The sequence below is a fragment of the Xiphophorus hellerii genome, chromosome 13, assembly GCF_003331165.1.
Source record: "Xiphophorus hellerii strain 12219 chromosome 13, Xiphophorus_hellerii-4.1, whole genome shotgun sequence".
NCBI lineage: Eukaryota > Metazoa > Chordata > Actinopteri > Cyprinodontiformes > Poeciliidae > Xiphophorus > Xiphophorus hellerii.
The window spans coordinates 14,427,589-14,451,115 of NC_045684.1; the positions used below are offsets into that span (position 1 = coordinate 14,427,589).

The 23,527-nt window shown below is 36.5% G+C and overlaps 1 protein-coding gene across 6 annotated transcripts in view; it reads left to right on the top strand.

Moving 5' to 3' along the window:
* The window catches only part of csmd3b (CUB and Sushi multiple domains 3b), a 642,306-nt gene that overhangs the window by 600,702 nt on the left and 18,077 nt on the right, over nucleotides 1–23,527 (top strand). For 4 of the 6 annotated variants that reach the window (XM_032580262.1, XM_032580265.1, XM_032580267.1 and 1 more), the window contains 10 exons: nucleotides 708–896; nucleotides 3,697–3,882; nucleotides 4,038–4,232; nucleotides 6,728–6,901; nucleotides 11,014–11,187; nucleotides 15,688–15,873; nucleotides 17,070–17,255; nucleotides 17,339–17,512; nucleotides 21,304–21,486; nucleotides 21,591–21,767. In XM_032580262.1, the coding sequence (XP_032436153.1) occupies nucleotides 708–896; nucleotides 3,697–3,882; nucleotides 4,038–4,232; nucleotides 6,728–6,901; nucleotides 11,014–11,187; nucleotides 15,688–15,873; nucleotides 17,070–17,255; nucleotides 17,339–17,512; nucleotides 21,304–21,486; nucleotides 21,591–21,767 (1,824 nt within the window). The remainder of the gene's footprint in view (nucleotides 1–707; nucleotides 897–3,696; nucleotides 3,883–4,037; nucleotides 4,233–6,727; nucleotides 6,902–11,013; nucleotides 11,188–15,687; nucleotides 15,874–17,069; nucleotides 17,256–17,338; nucleotides 17,513–21,303; nucleotides 21,487–21,590; nucleotides 21,768–23,527) is intronic. The other 2 variants (XM_032580264.1, XM_032580266.1) reach the window with 1 other exon arrangement.

Here is a 23,527-nt window from a genome sequence, read left to right on the forward strand (position 1 = left end):
TTTTTCATAATGATTGAACTTTAGAAACAAAAAAAAAAAAACTAACAGCATTCACAATTTGTGTGAAACATTTAGGTATCAAAATAAAGCAAAAAGTTATAATAAATGTAATGCAGCAAAAACATTTTAAAAACTCTACATTTTTATTTACTCTAAGTAGATGTCCTTGTCATTGGCTATAACACAGGAAATTCTACTGATTCTTTATCAAAATTAATAATGCTTATTATGAGATTATGTCATCATTTTTTTATATTCACTAATGACTTCTGAGTCCAACAGAGTGTTTATCATAGGCACTCTTAACAGATATGTCATAAGGCTTTCCTAATAGAGATTCTTTAGTTTTCTGTTCAAGGCTTTTTTAAAAGATTTTCTCAAAATGTACAATAATTGGTTTTAATGCGATTACAATTTAAATGTTATTACTTCTCTAACAAGTTTTTGTATAGTTATTTTAAACACTTGGAGTTATAAGTTCAACAATAACCTAATAGAATGTCTGCAAGTTTTAAAGTTACGATGTTTTTTTAGTTGTGTGGGTGTAAAGGTTGTTCCCAACACAGTAGTAGTTTTAGACTGGTTTTACCCTTTCATGGATCAAGTAAAGAATGATGAATAAATAAATTTGTGCTCTACTGTCTGCAAACCCTTTTGTTTCATAGAATTTACATTGTTTGTTTTTCTAAATGTTTGTTCCACCGCAGCCCTGTACTGCTCCACGCCAGACTCGCCCCTCCACGGCTCCATATCATCTCAGACAGGCGGTCATGTTAACAGCGTGGTGCGCTGGGCTTGTGACCGTGGTTACCGTCTTATAGGCAATGGCACGGCGACTTGCCGCCGTACGTCGCAGGGCTACCACTCCTGGGACTCTCCTGTGCCTGGTTGTCAAGGTATGTGAAAATGTGTTTGTGGTTAAAGCAATTAAAACCAAATATAGTTTATAATTGCCTAAGTGGCATAGAATGAAAAAATAAGTGCTCTAAGCAATGATGTTCATATATTGACACAAAGAACAAGTTATATGAATTTTATTAAACAGTCTTGTTTTGTTGCTGCTCAGATTTAGGAACTATTGTGTTCTTTCATTAATGGTAAATCTTCTGTTTTGTTTCATACAATTTCCTTTCTATTTTTGTGTAAATTAAATCTTGTTTCCTTGCTATGTTTTGTCCAGCTTTGTTGTATCACAACTGAGCTGTAGAAAACTACCACGAAAGCTTAATCAGGGACTGTTATAAAATTTATATGGGCTGAGAGAATCAGAGGAGGATATTAGATGAGGTGTGAGATTACATACTGTAATTTGCCATCCACTTCATGTTGTCTTGTTATCTACAAACTGATAAAGCACCCAGTGAAAATACATTTATTTAGAAGAGAAATTTAACAGTGAAGTTTATTGCTATCTTTTCTTGTACCTAATGGATGTCAAGATGATAAAGCTACTAAAACACAGATTTATCTCTAATAAAACTATAAATGGAAGGAAAGTATTCCTTTCTTTCCATATTCATCTTTTTCAGGGCATTCTAGATTTTGCAAAAGCATGTTGAAGCCTTATTGCAATTTCTTACATAACGCATACCTGAGAAAAGCTTTGTCAAAGCTGTGTAATATTATGGTGCTGATAATAAAGAAGAACTCTCAATTGTGTATTTTTAGACAGAAAGCTACAATTTGAGAGAGCATGTTTACAGAATTGTATCCAGTTCTGCTCAGATGTTTCACATCCACTTGTCGTCTGTCAGAATAGCTTTATTTGAGATGTTCTGTTTTGCTCAGTATTGATGCAACAGAGAAAGACAAATAATTTTAATAAAAAAAAAAAAAAAGATTTATACTTCGTGGCAGTTCGCTACCAGAATAATCTCTTACAAGTAATATTATTGTTTATAAAACATAAGCTGTTTTGAAATACTGTTTATCTGATTAGAAACAAGAAATTTACAGTTGGTAAATTTTGTAAAACTAAAAATCAGATGTTTGCTTCGGGCACTTGGTTACCAGAAAATGCGCTCGTCTCTTAGCAACAGATTAACAACAAATATTGTCATTGTTCAACAAACGTAAGATTTCTTCTGTGTTTTTGAAATACTGCTTATCTTATACTACTTGACAAGAATTGTGCAGTTGGTGAATTTTTCAGAAAAGTGAAAATGTTTTTTTTTTTTGGTCATTGATGGTGAATATATTGATAAACAGACATTCAACACAAAAGTGAAAATCTGATTTATACTTTGTGGCAGTTAGTTACCAGAAAAAAACGCTCATCTCTTAACACCAAATTAAGTATTGTTTATAAAACATATGCTCTTTTGAAATACTGCTTGGACACAGGAAATTTCCGGTTGGTAAATTTTGCAAAAGTAAAAATCAGATGCTTACTTCGTGGCACTTGGTTACCAGAAAACGCGCTCGTCTCTTAGCAACAGATTAACAACAAATATTGTCATTGTTCAAAAAAACATAAGATTTCTTTTGAAATACTACTTATCTTATACTACTTACTACTTAACAAGAATTGTGCAGTTGGTAGAAAAGTGAGAGAATTTTACTTTATTTTTTGTCATTGGTGGTAATTATATTATAAAACATATATACTTGTCTGTAGCAAGTGTTCCACCAAGGTGACGTCTCTGTAGTTCTAACTGTATGCCCCTCCTCTGTACTAACTGAGTGTTCTCTGCAGTTCTCTACATCTCTGCCTCAGTGTTCTATTTCTGTGGTAATTAATCCTCTCTGAAACTGTCATGTGTGAGTGAGACACAGAGGGGGAGACAAAAATTCGCAAGGCATTTCAATGCTCTCCTATGCTTTGCTATGGCAGGCCCCAATATGTGTTTTGACACTTTCAGCTCAACCAAAGTTTGCAACTGCCCACAAATATTTAGCTAATTGCTCACAATGTCAAGACGATAGTTTGGTGGAGTCAAAGTGGAGTTTTTAAATCCAACAACTCTGCAAACGTTCAATCATGGTGGTTGTAGCCTCATCATAAGGCATCAAACAAAGTGTAGGAAGTTTTGAAGACTAACTCCCTCCATATGCTACAACTTCATCTAAACCGATAGAAAGTTAAAACCTGTAGAGAATTATATCTTCCAACAAGACATACATCAAAGCTGGTTTTGTAATGGATAAATTAGAGTAAAATCAAGACTCTGGAATGGACCCAACATTGGCATCATTAAAAATATATCTAATATTTTTAAAAGCTGAATTTTTACCAAGAAACCAACCAATTTAAATGAACTATATTTCTCTATTAAGTGCATGGGGCAGAAATCCAATTGAAACTTTTTAACAAAAATCGTCTTGTCAAGTTTAAACATGACAAGTTAATATCTAACTAAGTCACATTTAGTTAAATATTAGTGAGGGTATGTTAGCCTACATCATTTTATCTATGTGGATGTAAGTGTATAACATCTTTAAACTTGTGCACCCAGTTCTTAATTTTAAAACTCATTGGAGTTGTGCATTATTGCTCCACCTCTAAAATTGAATGGTTCAAAGAAATAAATTTACACAGAAATAAATATGACATTAACAACTTTGATGAGAAGATACAACACACTGCCTGGAATGGTAGGTTTTGTGTGACTCTTTCTTTTTTTAACATCCACAAATAAAACAGAACACAGAAGGTGTTTGGATGTTCTCAATCAGTGTATCCCTCTCCTTCCATAGCCGTCTCCTGCGGGCCACCTAAGGCACCAATAAATGGTGGAGTGCTAACTGCCGACTACTCCGTGGGAACAAGAGTTTCTTACTTCTGCAACGACGGATACAGACTATCCAGTAAAGAACTGACATCAGCCATCTGTCAGCCTGACGGAACATGGAGCAACCATAACAAGATACCGAGATGTTCTGGTTAGTGACATACACATCCTGTCACCAGGCTGTGTAACATACGGACCAAATCTCAATATGTCATGATTTTGATGCAAAAGTACAAAAAGCAATATTATTGGATTTGCCCAAAGTGAGTAGGTCTAATAAGGCTTCGTTTTCTCCTATCGGTGTAGTGGTAGTGTGTCCCAGCATTGGGTCGTTTTCTCTGGAGCACGGCCGCTGGAGGATTGTTAATGGCTCGCACTACGAGTACAGAACTCGCATCGTATTCACCTGTGATCCAGGGTACTACAGGTTAGGCCCCGCCCACATCCAGTGTCTAGCCAATGGGGTGTGGAGCTGGAAGAACGAGAGGCCGCACTGCCAGAGTGAGTAGCAAAGATGTAATAATAAAATGCCCGTAGCACTAACAATAAAGGAGTAAACAATGTTTGCAGGTTTTTCAGAGGATAACTTTTTCTTATTATTTATTTGTTTATTTTTTGGAGGAAGTAAACGCAGCTGTATCGTCCTTCTCCATGTATTTCTCCTCATTTTGCCAAACGCCTCTAATTAAGCTTTAGATATCAAAGATTTGGATGACAATTGTGCATTTTCAGCAAAATGCATAGCCAACAAACATACCCAACGCACATACATAGTAGCTGTTCTACCACACACTCCAAGACGATCTAAAAATGCTTTAGAAAAAAGCAAATACATCCACCATCATCACAGTGTTTGCATAGAAACATCTAAAATAAAATTATTCACTTCTTCTGTCCATTTGTCGGGGAAATTGCAGGGATTTTCATCTTGCATCCATAATTATTCTTCCATTTATGCTATTCATACATTATGTATTATAGAAAACTTCAGTGAATCACGAATGTAATGACCTATACAAGAGACAGATTATAAATGCAATCGTACTTTAAACTAAAAACCATAATTAAACTGCAATGCAAAGTAACTTAAATAGAAATCTTTCCATACTATCCTCTCTTTTTTTCTTCATGGGTTATTAATAAATATGTTGATCAGAGTTTCACCAGCTGATTATTCAGTTATTCCTTTGAGATCAAATTTGCTGAGTGAGGCTATGGGAAAACATATTTCTTTCAGACATGTAAAGCAAATACAAACTCATTTGTATAAACACTATTTTAATTTAATACATATTGAATCATCAAAAAAAAAAACTTGTCTGCACATTCCTTGATAGAATAATGCAAGGAATCATAAACGGAGGGATTACAGCAAGGCAACAGTTTCACTAATTGCATTACCATGTATAGCCACCAAACATCATATTTATTAGATTTTTGCTAAACTCATAACAGAGTCAGTTTTTAGTTGTAAAGAATTTAATGGGCCAGAAAAAAATATCAGATTTTTCGGTGTTTCTCCTGACAATAACTGCTTAGAGCCAGTCAAGGGAAAATATAATGATTTTGAACTCTGGCTTATTGATTGCTGCATTGCTAAAACTCCTGTCACACTCCTTCAAATCTGCCTTGTGCATCTAACATAGGTGAGGAAATGTGGCTGTAAGTAACTAACATAAAATTTATTTGCGTCTGATGCTTTAGTGAATGCTGTTTGACATCCAGCTAAGCTTGACTATAGTGCATTTTTGGGGATATGTGAAAAATTCTGCATCATACAGGTTGCAACTTAGACATGGAATGTATATCGCTAATAGGAGCCGCTGCTAATCAATGAACCTAAACACTTCATAAATATCTCAGGATTAACCTTATAATGACAGTACCTTTTCCCATCCTACTCTATGCAGAACTTGCACTAAGGTTTGCTTATCTCGGCATGCTCAATGCCAAGATAGTTATTGCTTAATTTAAGAAATAATGACTTTATTTCTTAAATGATAAAAATATTAGATTTTTTTTTTGGAATTGTAACTGTCTTGCACTTGTATATCACTTCATCTAGTCCAGAGGACCCCACACCGTTTTACACTTTTTACATTTTATTTTTAAATTCTTCTCTGAATGGCCTTTCAGAGCATTTTAATACAGGACTAATTTTGCTGTGGATAGTGTCACTCTCCTTGGATCTCGCGTTTTCACAGCATCATTTCTTTTTGTTCTGGGGTTGTTTCAAACACTTTACATTAAAGCTTTTTGTCAGTTCTTGTAGCTGACCTGGAGTAAGAGAGAGGAAAACAGATGGTGGCATGACAATAGGAATTTTATATCATTAAAAGTGGATTGTGAATTTTTGCAGAATAGTGAAGTTTTTGCAGAGTTGTAAGTTACCTGAACCATGAACTTGTTACCCATATAACACGTTGTACCCAGTTTCTCATTTTGTGCGTAATGCTAGAACCAGAGGCTTCATGACAGCTAGAATCAGCTGGAATCAAAACTTGGCTTACATATAAACCCATCTGACAGTTCTGTCATAAAAAAAAAAAATAGCCTGTAAAAGCTTGTCATTTTATATCGACTGTCATGTTTAAATTCTTTTTTTTTCCTTCATCTAATTTGATGTTATCCAAAGATGACAGAGTCACCATACAAGGTTAAACTTTCATCCTTTCAATCCATAATTTAACCTGGGAGAGTTGACATTTTTAGTTGTCATTCAGGAGATCTCTTTCTGGGATTCTTTGACATTTTGGATCACCATTATTTTTAGTCAAAGAATACAGTGGCACTTCTCCATGTCCTGTTATTTTCTTCACTGGGCACTTTGTAAGTGGAGAAGGAGAAAAACAGCAGAACCAAATTTGCCTGCTGCACATCTTGCCAGGATGGTAGCACTTCTTGCTGAAACTGAAATGCAGCTTCTCAAATTAACCCGGTGCTAAAGTGGCTAGCAGCTGATTATTAAATTGTCTGTGTCCAACCATGTTTTGCAGTTATCTCATGTGGTGACCTGCCATCGTCTCACAATGGAAAGAAGATTGGTACTCAGATGACTTTTGGTGCTACGGCCATCTTTACGTGCGATGTTGGCTTCATGTTGGTGGGGTCAGCTGTCAGAGAGTGCTTGTCATCTGGGCTTTGGAGTGGAACGGAAACAAAGTGTTTAGGTGAGTAATTGCGAAAGTAAATTGCACATTTTTTATAGAATTTTATGGAAAATCTAGAGTAACATATTTTAGCAAATCAGTAATTTTCTGATTTTTATCCTAAGCTTATGATGGATAAAGAACACTGCTTCAACCACACCCACAAACATATTTTTGATTAGGAGCATTGTACATAAAAAATGAATTTCACATTTATGTAAGAAGAAAATTAGATATGATCTGATGTTGAAAAGTCACATGTTTGCAAGAGAAAAATTACAATATTCCATGCCTAATAAATATTAATTAAAATATTTTATTATTGATTTACTTATTTTTACCTGGCCCTTTCACTCCATCGTGCAAACAGTAACTTGCCCTAGGCAAACAACTTGAACTTTTTCTTGGATTTTCATTTCAACATATTTGAACAATTTAGCCAATTTTTTAAAAGCAGTTGCTTGCATTGTATTTCATTATGCGGTATTAGAATAAAGTTTAGCTAAAAAATACAAATTCATGCCACACCTTCCAGATTTCTATTTGTAAAATAATTAGAAAAAAACATATGTGACTACACACTACTTTGTGTTGGCTTATCGCATGAAATCCCACTAAAATCCATTAAGATTTTTTTGGCTGTAATGTGACAAACACTAGAAGGATCTCGTGGGTAAAAATACTTTTGTGAGGCTCTGTATCAAGAAACACCATTAGAATGAAAGCGAGGAAGATGTGATTTTTTCACGTCAATCTAATGAGGACAGGTATCAAAGGAAGGGTCCTGCCCTACACCTCATGTCTGGCCTCACAGCTGCTCCCCTCTGACCTTGTCCACCTCGTGAACAACACCATCTTGGCTGAGCTTTGGCTTCACTCTGAGTTAATTTAGAACTTCATTTTTTATATATGATTCCCACAGAAACTGTATCTTTCTTCTGCCAGCGTGCCAGCCAGGGGTAACATGTGTTATGACAGGGAGCTGTCATTTTATGGTGAAGCCTCAGCAGGAGGAAGGCTTGCAGGAATACATCACAAGCTAAGGGGAGCAGGATTTAAATAGAAATACTGTAATGCTTCATTTAAAATGATGTTGGGGCGTAATTTAGTCAACAACTAATAGACATTTATGCTACAAACTGTCATAGCTTAAGTCTCTGGTCATGTTTCAAGCTTTTGTTTTATTTCTCTACTTTCTATTCTTGTCAAGCTTCAGTCATTGCTGTTTTGTTTTTTCTTCCTTCTGTATCAGGTTACACTTAGCTTTGATGGCTTGTTGTTGTTATTGTTGCCATACTTTCTAGATGTCCTCAGTTGTCCTTGTTCTATCTCCCCAATTCACCATCTGCTCCATATTCCCAACAAGCTTACCTGTCTCCACTTACCAATCACCTCTCTTAGTCATTTGTCAGCTTCTTTGTTTATTTCATGCCCTGTTGGCTCAGTTGGCACAGTTTATTTTCCTTTTGTACATGGGACTTTTTTAAAGGCTTTTAGATCATGAGTGCTCCTGAGTACCTAAATATGAGGTAAGCTCCAACATCTTATGACACTAATAGGACATTCAGTCAGTCATCTTGGTGTTCTAAAAATCAGAAAATATACTTTTATTATCCATTAGTTGTACTTGGAATGGACCATTTTCTTTAGTGTGTAGCAAATAAGGTTCATACAAATAAGTACTGAAATTCCCAAAATATCTGACTAAAACAAAGTTAAACCTTCCTAATTTCTTCCAACGAGAGTCAATGCCTTGACTATTTAGAAATGTAGTCTACATGGAATTGGACAGAAAGTTTGCCATCCACAACTGTACCAAGCTTTTTAAAATAAGCAGCCTGTTCCACTTCCTGATCTTTTATACTTTTACTTAAGGTCAAGATAGCTGCTGTCAAACCAGTGATGGGATGGTCGACATACTGACGGTTGGATAGGGTTGTTAACGTCATATGGCGAAATACAACACTTTTTTTCTTATACGGTAATATCACAGTAGAAAAAGAAACTTGTGTCAAGTTGGACTGACGTAACATATAGTTCGATTTACAGTAATAAAAAATATTCAAAGGTTTCTTAAAAAGTTACAGTTTTAAAAAGCATTAAAAATATATTCCATCATGCTGTTCCTGTTATTTAAAATTCATTTAGCGAGACTCTAAAGTGCTAAAGTGACCAGAGTTTTCTCTGACTGATTTGAGGGTAGAATAGCACAGTGCTGTCTCTTCCAGACCCATTGCTCCACCTTCTGCTTAGCTGGCTGAAAGAAGGCTACTACACCTTTCCCTTGTTCCCTTGACAATAACAAACACAATACAGTTGTTTAGAAATACCTCCAATAGCCTAAAAAAATGCTTATCGTTCTTATTAAAGTAACCCCGTCTTAAAACTGCTCAATAAAGCTACAGTCAACATGTAGCTGTGTCAAGCATGTTGCAGTGTAGCAGCATTACGGTAGGACAACTAATTAATCCAATATTATCATTTTATTCAGGTGACTTTCTGAAGAGACAAACAGCAAAGTTTAATATTATATGCAGTTAAAACTGAAACTCCTTCTACATTTAGCAAGTGTTTATTCTGTAATTTTGCTGAAAGAAAGATCTATGCATTTCTTTAATTTTATTTAACTAAAATACTACTAAATTTAGCAAATTAAAACATGAACAAAACATGAATATATTTAATTAACCACAAATGTTCTAAATTACATTAGAATATTATTTTTAAAAGTATTTGAAATAATAATTTTTTGCTTTCTCTATTTGTAGTGAAAATTGTCATACATTTTTTTCCACATTTTCTCTGTATTTTTCTGTAATGTCATCTCATCCTACAAGTGCCTATATGTAATTTAGCAAAAAAAAAACTCTACCAATTTATCCTGTTTGGTCTCAAACTGTCATATTATTGACCCGATTATATATCTATACCATTGTTGTGACTTTAGTCTCTACAGATATTCAAGCTAAAAACTGCAAAACATGTTATAAGCGCATTTAATATGTGCTATTTATTGCTAGCACTAAGTGATCCTTCGAAGTAAACAAATAAGACTTTAATAAACCGTTGTGGCTTCAGGCTAATAATTGATTCCCTTTTTCTCTGTGTTCACGTGTTTACAACATATTCAGAAAAAGTCCGATTTGTGTCCCCCCAAGGATTGTCCTTTAACTCAAGTAATCAACACCTCAAACACAATGTCAGATGACAAAGTTAATATGATGCAACCTTTTTCTCTTCTTGTTCTGTTCCACCTCCCTGGCCGTGTTTAAATCGTTAGCTTTTGCTGACGTCGGCGTTGCAGTGAAGGTTTTATCTACTGTAAAGAACAAAATCAATACTCAATCCAAAAAATATCTGTGAGCAGAAAAATACGCGTTCCCTTCTGACTTTGTGAAATGGCTTTTAAGTGGCTCGTGGTAGCGCTGCACATCAATCAAACCTGTGCGAATGAATCTTTTCATGGAGTAAATGGAAGCCTCAAAATCATGTGAACCCTTTAAATGTCTTCATTTGAAAGTTGCAGATGAATGAGTTGAACTAAATTGTAACGGAGTTTGATCAAGTTTGTAACAAAACGTATTTGCATCTTGTTTTGGATTCTTTGACACACTTCTTCCAGATCTTTATTTTCTGAAGTGACTGGCCTTCAGATTACACTATGCTGTTATATGAGTCAATAACCCAGTAAAGCACAAAAAAAACATTTTTACAGTTGTTTAGTTAGCTGCCCAAACCAACCTGGTTCTATTAATAAAGTGTTTGCCTTCTTTCAAAGTCTTGAATTGACCACATTTTTGGAAAGTGGAGTTCAGTATCAATAGCCACTCCCTTACCAGACCCGTAGAATTTACAAATGACTTAAATAGAAGCTTCTGCCAGCATGAAGTAGGCTAAAAGCTCTCAGAAAACATCACATCATGCCCCGTTAATTTAAAAACACATGTAAAGAATAACAAAGTCACTGACATTTATCAGTGTGGAAACAATTACCAAGCTATTTGCTGGGCTTTAGGATTCCAGTGATATGTTGTTCAAAAATGAAGAAAACATCGAAAAATTGTCAAATTACTTTTCTTGAATTGACTGGCCTTCAAATTAACTACTGTTTGTTTTTTTTTTTTCCTGTCTAGCTGGCCACTGTGGAATCCCAGAGGGAATTGTGAACGGCCAGGTCATCGGGGAAAACTTTGGGTACCGTGACACAGTTGTGTATCAGTGTCTGCCTGGCTACCGCCTCATAGGCTCATCGGTTCGAATCTGCCTCCAAGATAACCAGTGGTCCGGACAGCTGCCCATCTGCATACGTAAGGAATTTACCTTCTGTTTTTACAACTCTGCAAATTGAAAGAAGTGGTTAGAACTCTTGTAATAATACTTACCATACTGTTTAGCTGTCTGAGAAAAGTAGTTTACATTTTGTTTTGTTGGCGCCTAGCTGTACAGAAAGACTTAGACCAATTCTTCTATGTTTTGTTCAAACAGGCAGCTTTGAGCCTGAAGAGTCCAGCTATTTGTTTAAAGTTTGATTACCTTCTTTCCCTCAAGAGCTCAAGAGTCAGTGCAAAACAACTTGGAAATCACTTCAGGGGCATACAAATGAAAAACACATTGGAAAAACAACCTCACGTTGGAAAGATCTGCTGGGTGACAAACTGCTTCCAAGTTTCTTAAAATAAAATTGACTGACCAACAAATTAAGGCAAATTTCTAAGCGTGAAACAAGTATACTCTGTCTTCAAATCTGTCTTAAAAACTGGTATAATGAGATAAAATCCAATCGCTATTGCTTCGAAGCTCAGCACAGTTTTTTATCAATAACAAAGGAGGAGAGCAGTTCAATTTCAAACTTAACTGCCTTGAAAATAGAATAAAAACGGTGATGCTTATTGACGAAGACATGTTTTCCAAGCCGAGGTGAGGGAGAGTCAGTCAATAGAGATAACTAAATCAAAGTTTCGCCTTGGATGTGAGGCGATTGAGCACATCATTAAAACAAACATCTTTGTTCAGGTTCAGGGGTAACAAAATTCAGGGAAAACTGACTATAAAGTGTGCATGTGCAGAGGAGCTATGTATTATTATTTTTTGATTACTGACTGTAAACTCTACAACAAAGTAACGTATTAAAACGTTTATGTCACCATTTTCCCACTTTTTGCTTTTCAGTTGTCTTCAGGGTTTTAGTTCGAGTACGTTTTATTCTTTACAGTATCCAAAATTTGAAAATATGAAAAAGAATATTACAGAGATAAGGGGCAAGGCTACTAAAGCACTAAGTTCATCTGCAGTTAGTTTTCTCACAACATCTAATTTTTACCCTAAGAAATCACCTCAAGATAGTGGTCCACATGTGGTTTTTTGGAGACAAGCTAATTATTAAGAGAAATCGTGGCAAGAGAATGTTTGATGAGCCCTTATTGATTAAATTAATTAATCAGGCATCAGCAGTTGTTTCAGACGGACCATATATGCCATATTTTCCATCCAAATCGCCTGTAAACTGCAAGTGCACCAACATTACACTTGCTATTATACTGTTTTAATAGAGAGGGCTTTTTATAATGAAGTTGGGAAATAAATCTATTAATGATGAATACATTGACAACTAGCACAACTGTTGCATGGTCAGCTTTTGAGGGGAAAAAACAGTGGTGGATTGGCAGCCAGTGCTACTCAGGATTTACAGCCCCACACTAGAATCCTTAAAGAGCCAGAGGGACAAATCTGTCTTATTGGTCTGGGATGAGATTATTATTGGGGCTTGAGGACACAACAGAAGCCTCTGACGTGTCCTGGCTGCTGTGGAAAATTCTATAAAATTGGTCACTTGCTGTGAGTGTCATGATTTTTTTTAAGCCACGCAGAGAGCACAGTGGAGGTGGTGATGATGAGGCCAATTATAGGGCCTAGCTTCCCTAAAGCGACAGGGCCAATTGTTGACTAAATTAGGAAGACAGAGTTGGAGTCCAAAAAGGAATAGCGGGGGCTGCTTTGTTTTAAATATTACCAAGAAACAGAATAAAATGTTTAATATAAAGACTATCCAGTATAGTTTCATGAGCATGCATTTGCATTTTGAAGGACACACGTCTGTGTTTGCATGGCCAGGATGGCTTGTGCATCCCTTGGCATGTGGGGAGTCTCTCTAAGCTGTAACTGTTTTTATTGAGGTTATTCATGCAGGAGTTATTGAGGGAAATTATTTTACAGCCAAATTATACTGTAATTATGGAGATGAGAGGCTCTTGTTTAGAGATACAAACAGAGAATGATGATGAGACTATGAAATGTGTTTGAATGTGTGCGTGTGTGCAGCCACGGGGCCTGCTGGCAGTGTCAGATGGCTGCGTATCTGCAGCATGCAAAGTAACTTCTGATTCTCGCTGATCGAGTTTCTTTGCTTCCACCTCTCTCTTGTGGCCTCTTGTCTTCATTTCCCTTCACTTTAAGATTTCCTTTCCCTCCTTTTTCTTCATCTCCTTATGTGTCCACTCTTCCTCTTTCCTTGTTTTTCTCTTCTCTGTTTTGCCACCCAGCAGTCGTCTCTTTCTAGTTTGGGTGGGCTCCTCTTCTCCCAGATATATTTCAAACCGGGAAGTTGGAGAAGGGGATGAAAGAGAGAATCTGCCAATAACTATTGGATGTCTGTTTACACAATCACCACACAAACACCGAATAGTTTCAGTGAACAAAGTAATCAAGATGAACAATTACACGGAACAGTGACAAACAGAGGACAGAGAGTCAATGCAGAATATGACCAAAAAACGATGACTGAAAATTGGAACTATTATCATTTCTTGTAAGGATGTGAACAAAAGGCTTTAAAATCAAATAACTATATGGAGACTTGGCAACTGCTTGCATCTAGCCTGTGTATGGTAACGAGATAAACCTCTAGCCTTGGAAACCACATGTAGGTTTTTCAGTCACGTTACACTGTTATGCAAAAGGATTTACACCCCTTTTTTTTTTTAGAATTTGGCATATTACAGATTACAGTTTATTTTACTCAGAATTTTTGTTGTAGAAATACAGAAAATAGAGTATAATTATGAAGCTAAATAAAAAAATAATAAATGGTCTTCAATATTTTTTCCATGTAAAAGTCTGAAAACCTTTTTTCAGTTTTCCCCCTAAATAAAATCCAATTCTGGAAGAAAATCTGCTAGTTGCTGTAAAAGCTTTGAGGCTTGGACAGAGGTTTATCTTGCTGCAGGCCACACCCTTAGAATACAGTGGGAGTATAATGAAATCAATTAGATAAATGTGTTAGAAGCACCTAAATCTATCTGAGAAAATTGATTTTCACAGACACTCTCCATGATTAAGCTTTAGCCATTTTACGAAGAAGAATGGGCAACAATTTCAGTATCGAGACAACTGTATAGTAGGGAGACACATACTCTGAAAAGACTTCCAGTTGTAATTGCAGTGAAAGGTGATTCTAAAATGTTCTGAGTCTACAAGATCAATAAATATGCTTACCACGTTTTAGATTTTTTTATGAAAAAAATTGAAGGTTTACACCCCTTCAATCGCCCCTCTATTTCACAATTATCCATCATTTTGTGTTAGTCTGCTTCACAAAACCATGATGAAATACGTTAATATTTATGGTTTTAGTTTAAATCTAAAAAGTGTAAGGAGTACTCATTACTTTTGCAAGGCATTGCAATTATACATTTATTGAAAAGTCAGGCAATCTCTGCTGTTTTAGCATTAAAAAACAAATCCTAAGACTTATATTTTTGATATTTGTAGCGTATATTTATTTCTGTTCAAGCAGTTTTTTGGGATAAGTATGTTGCATATACTTTTGTTACAATAGCAATAAACTCTAAAACAATCCAAAATCCGCCTGAGTTATTTTGCTGCCTTAATTTCATATTTTATATCCAGACTTTTACAACCTGTGATGGATTCTCTTCAATTCATGGGGTAACACTTGACTGTTCCTATGTATTTCAAGATTTATAAACCATATTATTACAATTCAGTCAAAAACTGCTAGCTTTTTTCTACATTTTTATTTAGCATTTTTTGTGTGGGGTTTTACTTTCTTTTCTTCCTCTTTGTATTTATTTTTAATCTTTTTTGCTGGTCTTTTTTTGTCAATTTTTCACCTTCAATTTTTCATCTCACTACAACATTTTGGATTGCCACCCTGATGCATGAACTCATTGAAGTCTATCTTCCTTATTTATTACATAGTCATTGGAAAATATAACTTAACCTGGTCATAAAATCAAAATATGTGAATATAAAATGTTTTTTTTCTCAGTACCAGAAACAATGTTTTTTTATCTGCTTGATTTAAATGTGAATTACTGTCAATTTTTTATGTGCATGAGGCCTGTTTTACAAAGCTCCAATCACAATCTCCAGCTGTCATTGGGAATAGTTTGGGGAAATGACTGTCATTTTTTCCCCCGTTCTACTAAATAAAACACCTCAATGAACATCCTCAAAGAACAGTGATCCCATATTTTCTTTTTCCTATGGTCGCATTCCATTTGCTGAGGATGAATATTTCAGTGGTGCATGTTTCATCTTTTGCAATATAAGCCACACAGTTAGTTTTGTCCTTATTCTAAAAGTTTCACTAGATACAAAGTTGGAAAATTGTTTCTAATTTAATTTGAAGTGATAAATTGTGGACTTGTGTTGCTCAAAAGAACAGAGCAGGTATGGCAGCAAATAATCATAGGTCAAAACGGTGCATATTATAAAATGAAAGCTTCCAAGATATTTTTGGTCATTAGCCTGTATTCAGTTTCATGCATGTGAACATTTTCCCCTAGCGATCAGCTGTGGCCACCCAGGAAGTCCCATCTACGGCCGCACGGTGGGAAATGGCTTTAACCTCAACGATGTGGTCAGCTTCGTTTGCAACCGGGGATACGAAATGGAGGGGCCCGCACGCGCTCAGTGCCAGGCCAACAGGCAGTGGAGCCACCCGCCCCCAACGTGTAAAGGTGGGGAGAAAAGTTAAGTGTATTGACCCCTAACTTTCTTTTTTAGCTCATTCTTTCTTACCATTACTGCATGCTCCTGCTGCTATGGACCCAATTCATCTCTCAGCCCCAATCCTTACCTTAGACCATCACTCCTTTTTTTCCATTTAATCTTTTTTCTTTCATCAGCTTTTTTCATAATAAACACATTTACGACTATAAACTTCTGTCTGAGAAGAAAAGTAAATTTGCTTTCTTTTAACCCTGTAAGCCGAAGATTTAATTCAACTTTCCTTTTTTGTAGCTTGGAATGACTATACAACATACAACTGAAATATTTTTTTTTTAAAACTGGAGGCCGGGGGGAGGGGATTTGTTTGGATTTTCCTGAATCGACACAGGCTCTAAACTACATTTCTGGAACGATACAGGTTCAAATATATACATACACCCCCACCAATACTTGAATAAGCAGCTAAACTGGTGAAAGTTTTAATGACACGCTTGAAAGGTTGGACAGGTTGCATGTTCCAACAGTGAACACATGTTAAACTGTTTTCAGATCTCCTGAAAATGTGTGAACTACACCAAAACCTGTGTGTGAGCAGCAAACAAATCAGTTTAAGTGAATGTCACGTAATCTGCCAAATTGAGTGGTCATATTTCCAGCCAGGATCTTGGCTATAATAAGAGATTTTTCGTCAGGTTGCAATTTGAGAAGAGAAACATAAGACTAATGGTTGTGCATTCATATATTTGAGCCTGCATTAACATTTTTTTTATCTTGTGTGAATTAGAAACAAAATCAAAAAGAATTGAAAAATGTGTTGCCAAGTTTTTCAGTATCACTTATATTTTATGTTAGCTAGTCATTCCATAACATTTTTAGTGGTTGCCAAGGTTTAAGCTTTTATGGTTTTGTTTTTTGCTGCTAGCATTCATGAAAAATGCCATTGAAATTGTTGGATAAGAATACTAAGCTTCATAACTTTATTAAAACCTTGTCACTACCTGTTCTTCAAAACACAAGCTCTTTTCATTTTTTTTGTCGTATTTATCATGTCCTGCATTATTGCCCTGAAATTGTATTTTCTAAGCGAAAAACAGTGAAGAATCCATTGGAGCCAAAAGAAATGACTCTCCCTGGTTCATGCCAAATAACACAAGTTTTCCTCCCGTCTGTCTTTTGTGTTTTTTGCATGTCCGTCTCTGTGTCTCTCTGTGTATAGTGGTCAACTGCTCCGATCCCGGCATCCCAGCCAACTCCATTCGGCAGAGTAAAATAGAACATGGCAACTTCACTTTCGGCACGGTGGTGTTCTATGACTGCAACCCTGGTTATTACCTGTTCGGATCACCGGTGCTGACCTGTCAACCCACCGGACAGTGGGACAAGCCTCTTCCCGAATGCATAGGTTTGTAGACAAAAGGGCTTTTGTCATGCTGCGTGAGGCAAAAAGGAGCTGATCTTTTAGTCTTGATCTGTCTCGATGTGTAGTTGTAGACTGTGGCCATCCAGGCTCTCCACCCAACGGCATGCTGACTGGAGAGAAGTTCACATTTGGTTCGACAGTCCGATATTCCTGTCTGGGTGGGAGGCAGCTAAAAGGAGAATCTTCTCGGATGTGTCAGCTCAATGGGATGTGGAGCTCCCCCATGCCCTTCTGCTCGGGTGAGCATTTTAAACTTCAGAATATACAAGCCGCGGCGTCCAACCCATACCAGGGATTCTGATAGATGGATAAAAGGTGTCTAAATCCTGTAGACTCACCAGAGTGTAAAGTGGCATGCTTCACATCTTGCAGGTACACTTTCTTAAAGCCTCCGCACTCGGTTGTATAATAAGGGCCTGGATGAACATGCAGAGGAAAGGTAGCTGCATGAAAAGTGAATGTAGCAGTGCCTGTCTGGTCAAATATCGCTGGAATGTAACCTTGCCTTACAATCGCTCAGTTCTGGACTTTAAAAATAATCTTCTCTGCTAGTTTAAAATCAACACTTACTGACCTGTTGTGTCATTTTAGAAAATCTAAGGGTGTTTATTTAACTGTGAACTGAGGGATACAACCAGGTACAACTAGGCATCATCATAGTCCTCTAATATGCTTCACAAAGGCATATTTTCTTCCCTCTGGATTTCCTGTAAATTCCTATCTTGACGCTTGTTAAGCTAGATTGTCTTTGCGGACGGAAATCTTCTTTACCTTTCACTATGTAAACAAACACTCCAAGTTATATGGTTCACCATCAGCTTGCTGAAGGCATGATTACGGCTCTTACAGACCGAAAAGCTCCCAGCTGCCACTTACATAACAAGCATGGTGAGAAGCATTCCAGACGACTTGACTAAGAATACATTGTTATTTACAGCAATTTCCCAGAGGTAACGTTGGGGTGAGGAAGGCTAATAGATTAGAAAAAAAATGATTCATGCTTTCTACCTGGCTGGTCTGTACCAGAACCCTGTAGAGATAAGAGTTCAATCCGGGGTAGCAATACAAGCTTTGTTATTACTCTCCATCAGAACTCACAAGCAATTTTGTGTATTCTTTTCTTTATAAATCTTTTCATGCTGTCCAAAAACACAAGGTCCAGATGTGAAAATCAAACTGAGTTGGTAATTATTTGGTTAGTGTTACAAAATGAAAGAAATCACACACTGAGATTTGATTTGGTAGTTTGGGCGTAGAGACTTCTTTGTTCAAAATCAGAGATTGCAAGAACAATAAGCTTTCTCAGATTTGAATCAACACAAAAAAGAAATGTCCTACAATCCTAGACCTGTCTGTGTGTAAGGTAATAAATATAGTGACAGAAAGATTCAGTGCTTGTATAAATTATCATAGTTTTAGGTATTTTATTTTGTGCCGTATTGGTAAAAAATATACATATAGTTATCCATTTTTTAAATTGCTAATTTTGACTTTTGACTTTTTACATCTGACTTCGTTGTTTAACAGATAATTGCATGGAGAAACAGTGATGGCTGAATTTTCATAAGGGACAGGAATAGGGAAGTTTACAGCATGAAGTTAACTCGCATTAAGCTCCAGGAGGAACTTAAGCTATGTAGACAGAAATGGAAATTAGTCGTGACCTGTAACAAATGTGTACTCTATACTTTGAGGGAATTTATCTAATTGAGATTTGCTCTTATGTGTTTTCTAACTTAGATGGATGAGATCATTTATATTACTTGCATCCATTCTCCTAAAAGTCACTTTCAACACATTTGCTACATAATGTGTGCTGGGGTTTTTTGCTGCACCGTAGGTGGTACTGATTTATTTGAAGACATCCAAATTTAATTTTCTTTCTTCAGGTAGTATAAAAATAATGATGAAACCTGGATTATTCAGGTCAGATTACATGAAACTAAATATAATGCATTCATTGGTGAACTTTAAAGCTGCTGAAAGGAGGATTTCATCACCTTTAAACAGAGCCAGGTTATCTGTTTTCTCACCTCTAGTCTATACGCCAAATTAAACTCATCAGCTACTGAGTGTAGCTTAACCTTTAAAGGACAGTGGAAATAAAAAAAAAAGCATTTCCCTGAAAAAGTTGAGGTCCTTCTTTAATGTGCACTAACTCCAAGCTTAGCTCTGCCATTTAAAAGAAAAGTTGAAAAAAAGAGAAGAGTAAACTAAAGAGTGATGAAATCCTTCAGCCTGGTGCCCAAACATTTTGAGGCAAACTATGATGCTTATTTATGAACTTTGCAATACATATGGGCTGCTCTCAAGAGTGATCCCATAAAATGTATTACAATGCAAATGTAATAACAACTGACATGAAAAAATATATAATATGCACAATTATTTTTGCGCTGCCAACAAATGGTTTGCCAGCATCATTTAGGTGATCTTACAATTAACCTAGTTTTTTTTTTATTTTTAGAACAGGACAGCTGGTATTGCTTGGTCAATACCACTAAATTAGAAAAGCAAAACAAGTTCCTTAAAGGGAGTTGGAGCTTGCAATAATTATTTTTTCTTCTTCTTTTTTTTGATGGAAACATGCACTGTCATCTTCACTTTGCATCAAAAGCACTTTATAGGCAAGGATATTGCTGCCAGTGACATTGCAGCCAAATCAACCACTGTGCCCATATTTGGGTCGTACATATTTTGACCGATTAACATAACGAACAAACCCAAAAGCTGTGAGTGACTACCTGCTGGCACATTATCCAGTACATTAGGTTAAGGTTAATTATAATTCCCAGGACAGACTATGAATATATTATTAAAAAGGCGAGTTGTCAAACCAGGTGAAAATTGTCTGGTGGTTGTCAATGAACGTATAATAGTTAGGAAATGGCATATAGAAAAAAATAAAAAACTTGCATACAGCTTTTTAGAGTATAAAAGTACAAATGATAATGGGTAGATATGAGCATCAACTGTTGGAAAGCAATTGGTAAACTGTAAAAATGAGCCAGAGTTGTTTCTTAGCACACAACTTGGCAAATGATTGATTTCAAACTGGCACTTTAAGCACTCTAACCCAACATTTAAAGACACAAAACCTTAGCAAGCCTGGAAAAGTATTGATCACAACCACTTTAGGAGTATAATAAAATCTGGATACTTGGCATAGGATTAAGAAATTAGGTGCAGTTTGAAACTTTTCCACGTTTTGCACTTTTGAGCATCTCAGGAGCAGTTTAACTTTAAAAGCTTTTACTTCACAATGTGTGTGAATGTGCCTTTTGTAAACTATTTTACAAAAATCCTCTAGACTTACACAGTGTGGTGTAAGCAGAACAACTGTGAGAGCTGCTTTAAAATGGAAAGCAGAGCTTTAAGAACAGTTACAACAGAAGAATGACTAAAAAGTTATTTTCCTTTGAAAAGTATTCTGTCTTGCCTGAAATTTATGTTCTGCAATTAATGTGAAGGGTTACTTCAAGACATAATTAGTCATTCAGAGCTAGCAGAAATTAATCAGGTTATGGCATTAATCTTATGCCCAAGTAACCCAATGCAAATCTCATACCATTAGCAAAATGGGCAGTGTGGGCCAGCAATGTTTGAGAAGCAATATGTTAGTCTAGACTCCTGCACTGGTGTGAGAATGTGTGTTTTTTTGTGTATAAAGGTGTGTGTATGCACTCTCAGGAGCGTGCTGTGTATGTCAGACAGGGTTTTGCTGACCAGGCGGTTGTACAAGGGCAGAGTGAGGACCCCACACACATACACACATTTACACACCCCGCCACCCAGCTACCCATCAGTACACATAAACATACACACATAGAATTTTAGAGCAGCATATGGGCTTGTCATCAACATAATGTCTGCAATCCGCTTCTATTTGTAAACAGGCATTTTACACTTTTTGACCTTAATGATTCGACGTGTCATTTTTGTTTTTTTGGTTTTTTATTTACTGTCCTCCTTCTTATTTGTAACATACAAAAAAGTACAAAACACCATGGGATGAATTTTCTTTCTACAGGTGACATTGCTGGTTCTTGTGGCGATCCTGGCATTCCCTCCCACGGCTCAAGGGAACAAACGGATTTCAGGATCCGTTCCAAGGTTTACTTCACCTGCTCAGAGGGCTATGAGCTCATTGGGTCTGCAGAGAGAATGTGTTTCCCCAATGGGACGTGGTCCGGCACTCAGCCCTTTTGTAAACGTAGGATGAATATGGATAATTCCTACCCAATGACCTTACTTCAGCCATTTTTTCACATATATATTTCCCAATAATCACGATATTCTCTGTCGTGTTTCGTACAGCTATTCAGTGTGGAAATCCCGGCACTCCAACTAACGGCAGAGTATTTCGCCTTGATGGAACAACATTCTCCCACTCTGTCATCTACTCCTGCATGGACGGTTACCTGCTCACTGGTGCCACCACCAGGCTGTGCCAGGCCAACGGGACATGGTCAGGGGCACAGCCAAACTGCACTAGTGAGTTATCTGCTTTGCTTTACCAAAGTTGTAACATAGTATTCCCCATACTACAAAATGTTTTTGTACTCTTTTAAATTCTTTTGTATTTTGGCACATAGCTACAAACTTTATTAGCTAAGATTTTTTTTGAAAGACCAACACACTTTTCGAACATAGGACAAAAATGCTTCTGAATGAATACTTTGTAGAAGCACAGTTTTGCAAATCAACAGACTGAACTTTCATTTCATTTATTAACCCACCCGCAGTCCCGGAGGTGGTGAAGTGGACACCGTGTATGCTTTTACGTTTTGTTTGTTGTTTGTTTATCTGGGGGTTTTTTTAATGGTTTTGGGAACTGACGGGACACCCGCGTTGTTCTCGTTTGTTCAACCTTGACATCTGCCTCGCTCTCTCTGAGCATCAAGTTAGGACTGCAGGATGGTTAAGGGAAGAAAGATATCCAAAACCAACCTGGCCCCATGTAAAAAGTAATTACCCTCTTTGTTGAATCATGAATTAGCTATGATCAAAGTACATTTTTAAAAAGCTGAACTCAATTTCACAAGCCAATCCCATGCCTGATTATTACCTGACCTGCAGATATGATAAATAATTTAAATGGAGCCTCTCTGATGGTTAAAAGTAATTTACCTCTGTCAGTCTGCAGAGGTTACAACGCAATTCCTAAGAGTTTGGGAAGCCTCAAACTAAAGTGAGAGCCAAAATCCACAACTAGAACAAACATGCAGCAGGGAAGAACCTTCTCAAAACCTTATTGTTAAGGTTAGTAATTCAACAATGTGAAAGAGAGACTGGGCAAAATGTCATCCAAAGAGTTCCATAGTCAAAACCACAGCTGACCATAAATGACACAAAGACTCTTCTTACATTTTCTAAAAAAAACTTCTTGATGAGGCCCAAAACTATTGAGAAAATATTCTGTGAACTGTTGAGAAGAAGAGAAGCATTTTGGAAAGTGTGTATCCCATTACTGGGATGCATAGCAGGGATTCATGCCGCTCAGTGTGGGGAGCAGTGCTTCCTCTCCCGTTACTGTACTACTGTGTGTACTACTGCTTCTGCGTCCCCTGCTACTACTAATGTTCCCACTACTACTGCTATTTCCTTCGCAGTTAAATCCAGCGTTTTAGTTGGAACTTTACACCGTGGAATAAATGGTAAAAGCAAAGGCGAAATATTTATTTGATTAACGTCTTATTGATTATCTTTCATGAGCGGGGCTGTCTATGTTTTGTGCTGATGTATTTGCCTTCTGTCAATTGCATCCTCTCTCTCCCATCAGTTTGTCTACCAAGAGTTTTTTTTAAGGTGTGCGTCCCATTCTGAACTAAAATGAGTACAAAAATAGACCATCACACCAAAGTCAAACATGGTAGAGATAGTGAGAGGGTGTGGATCTGCTTTATCAAGATTTTATGTAGAGATATAAGAATAAACGTAAAGTAAAATGCATGACCACCATTTTTTATTCTTATCTTAAAAAAAATATATAAATTAAACCATGCATCATTTTCCTTCTATTTCACAGTTGTGCAACCTTTTTTGTTTGTCTGTCACATAAAATTCCAAAATAACATATTCAAGTCTGTGGTTGGAACAAAGCAAAATGGAAAAAGAGACTATGAATATTTGCAAAGTACTGCATACACCGTGTTCCAAATTATTATGCAAGTGATATTTTCTCAGATTTTCTTAAATGGTCAATGCAAATGATGGTCAGTATAATTTTCAAGTCATGAACTATTACAGTATAA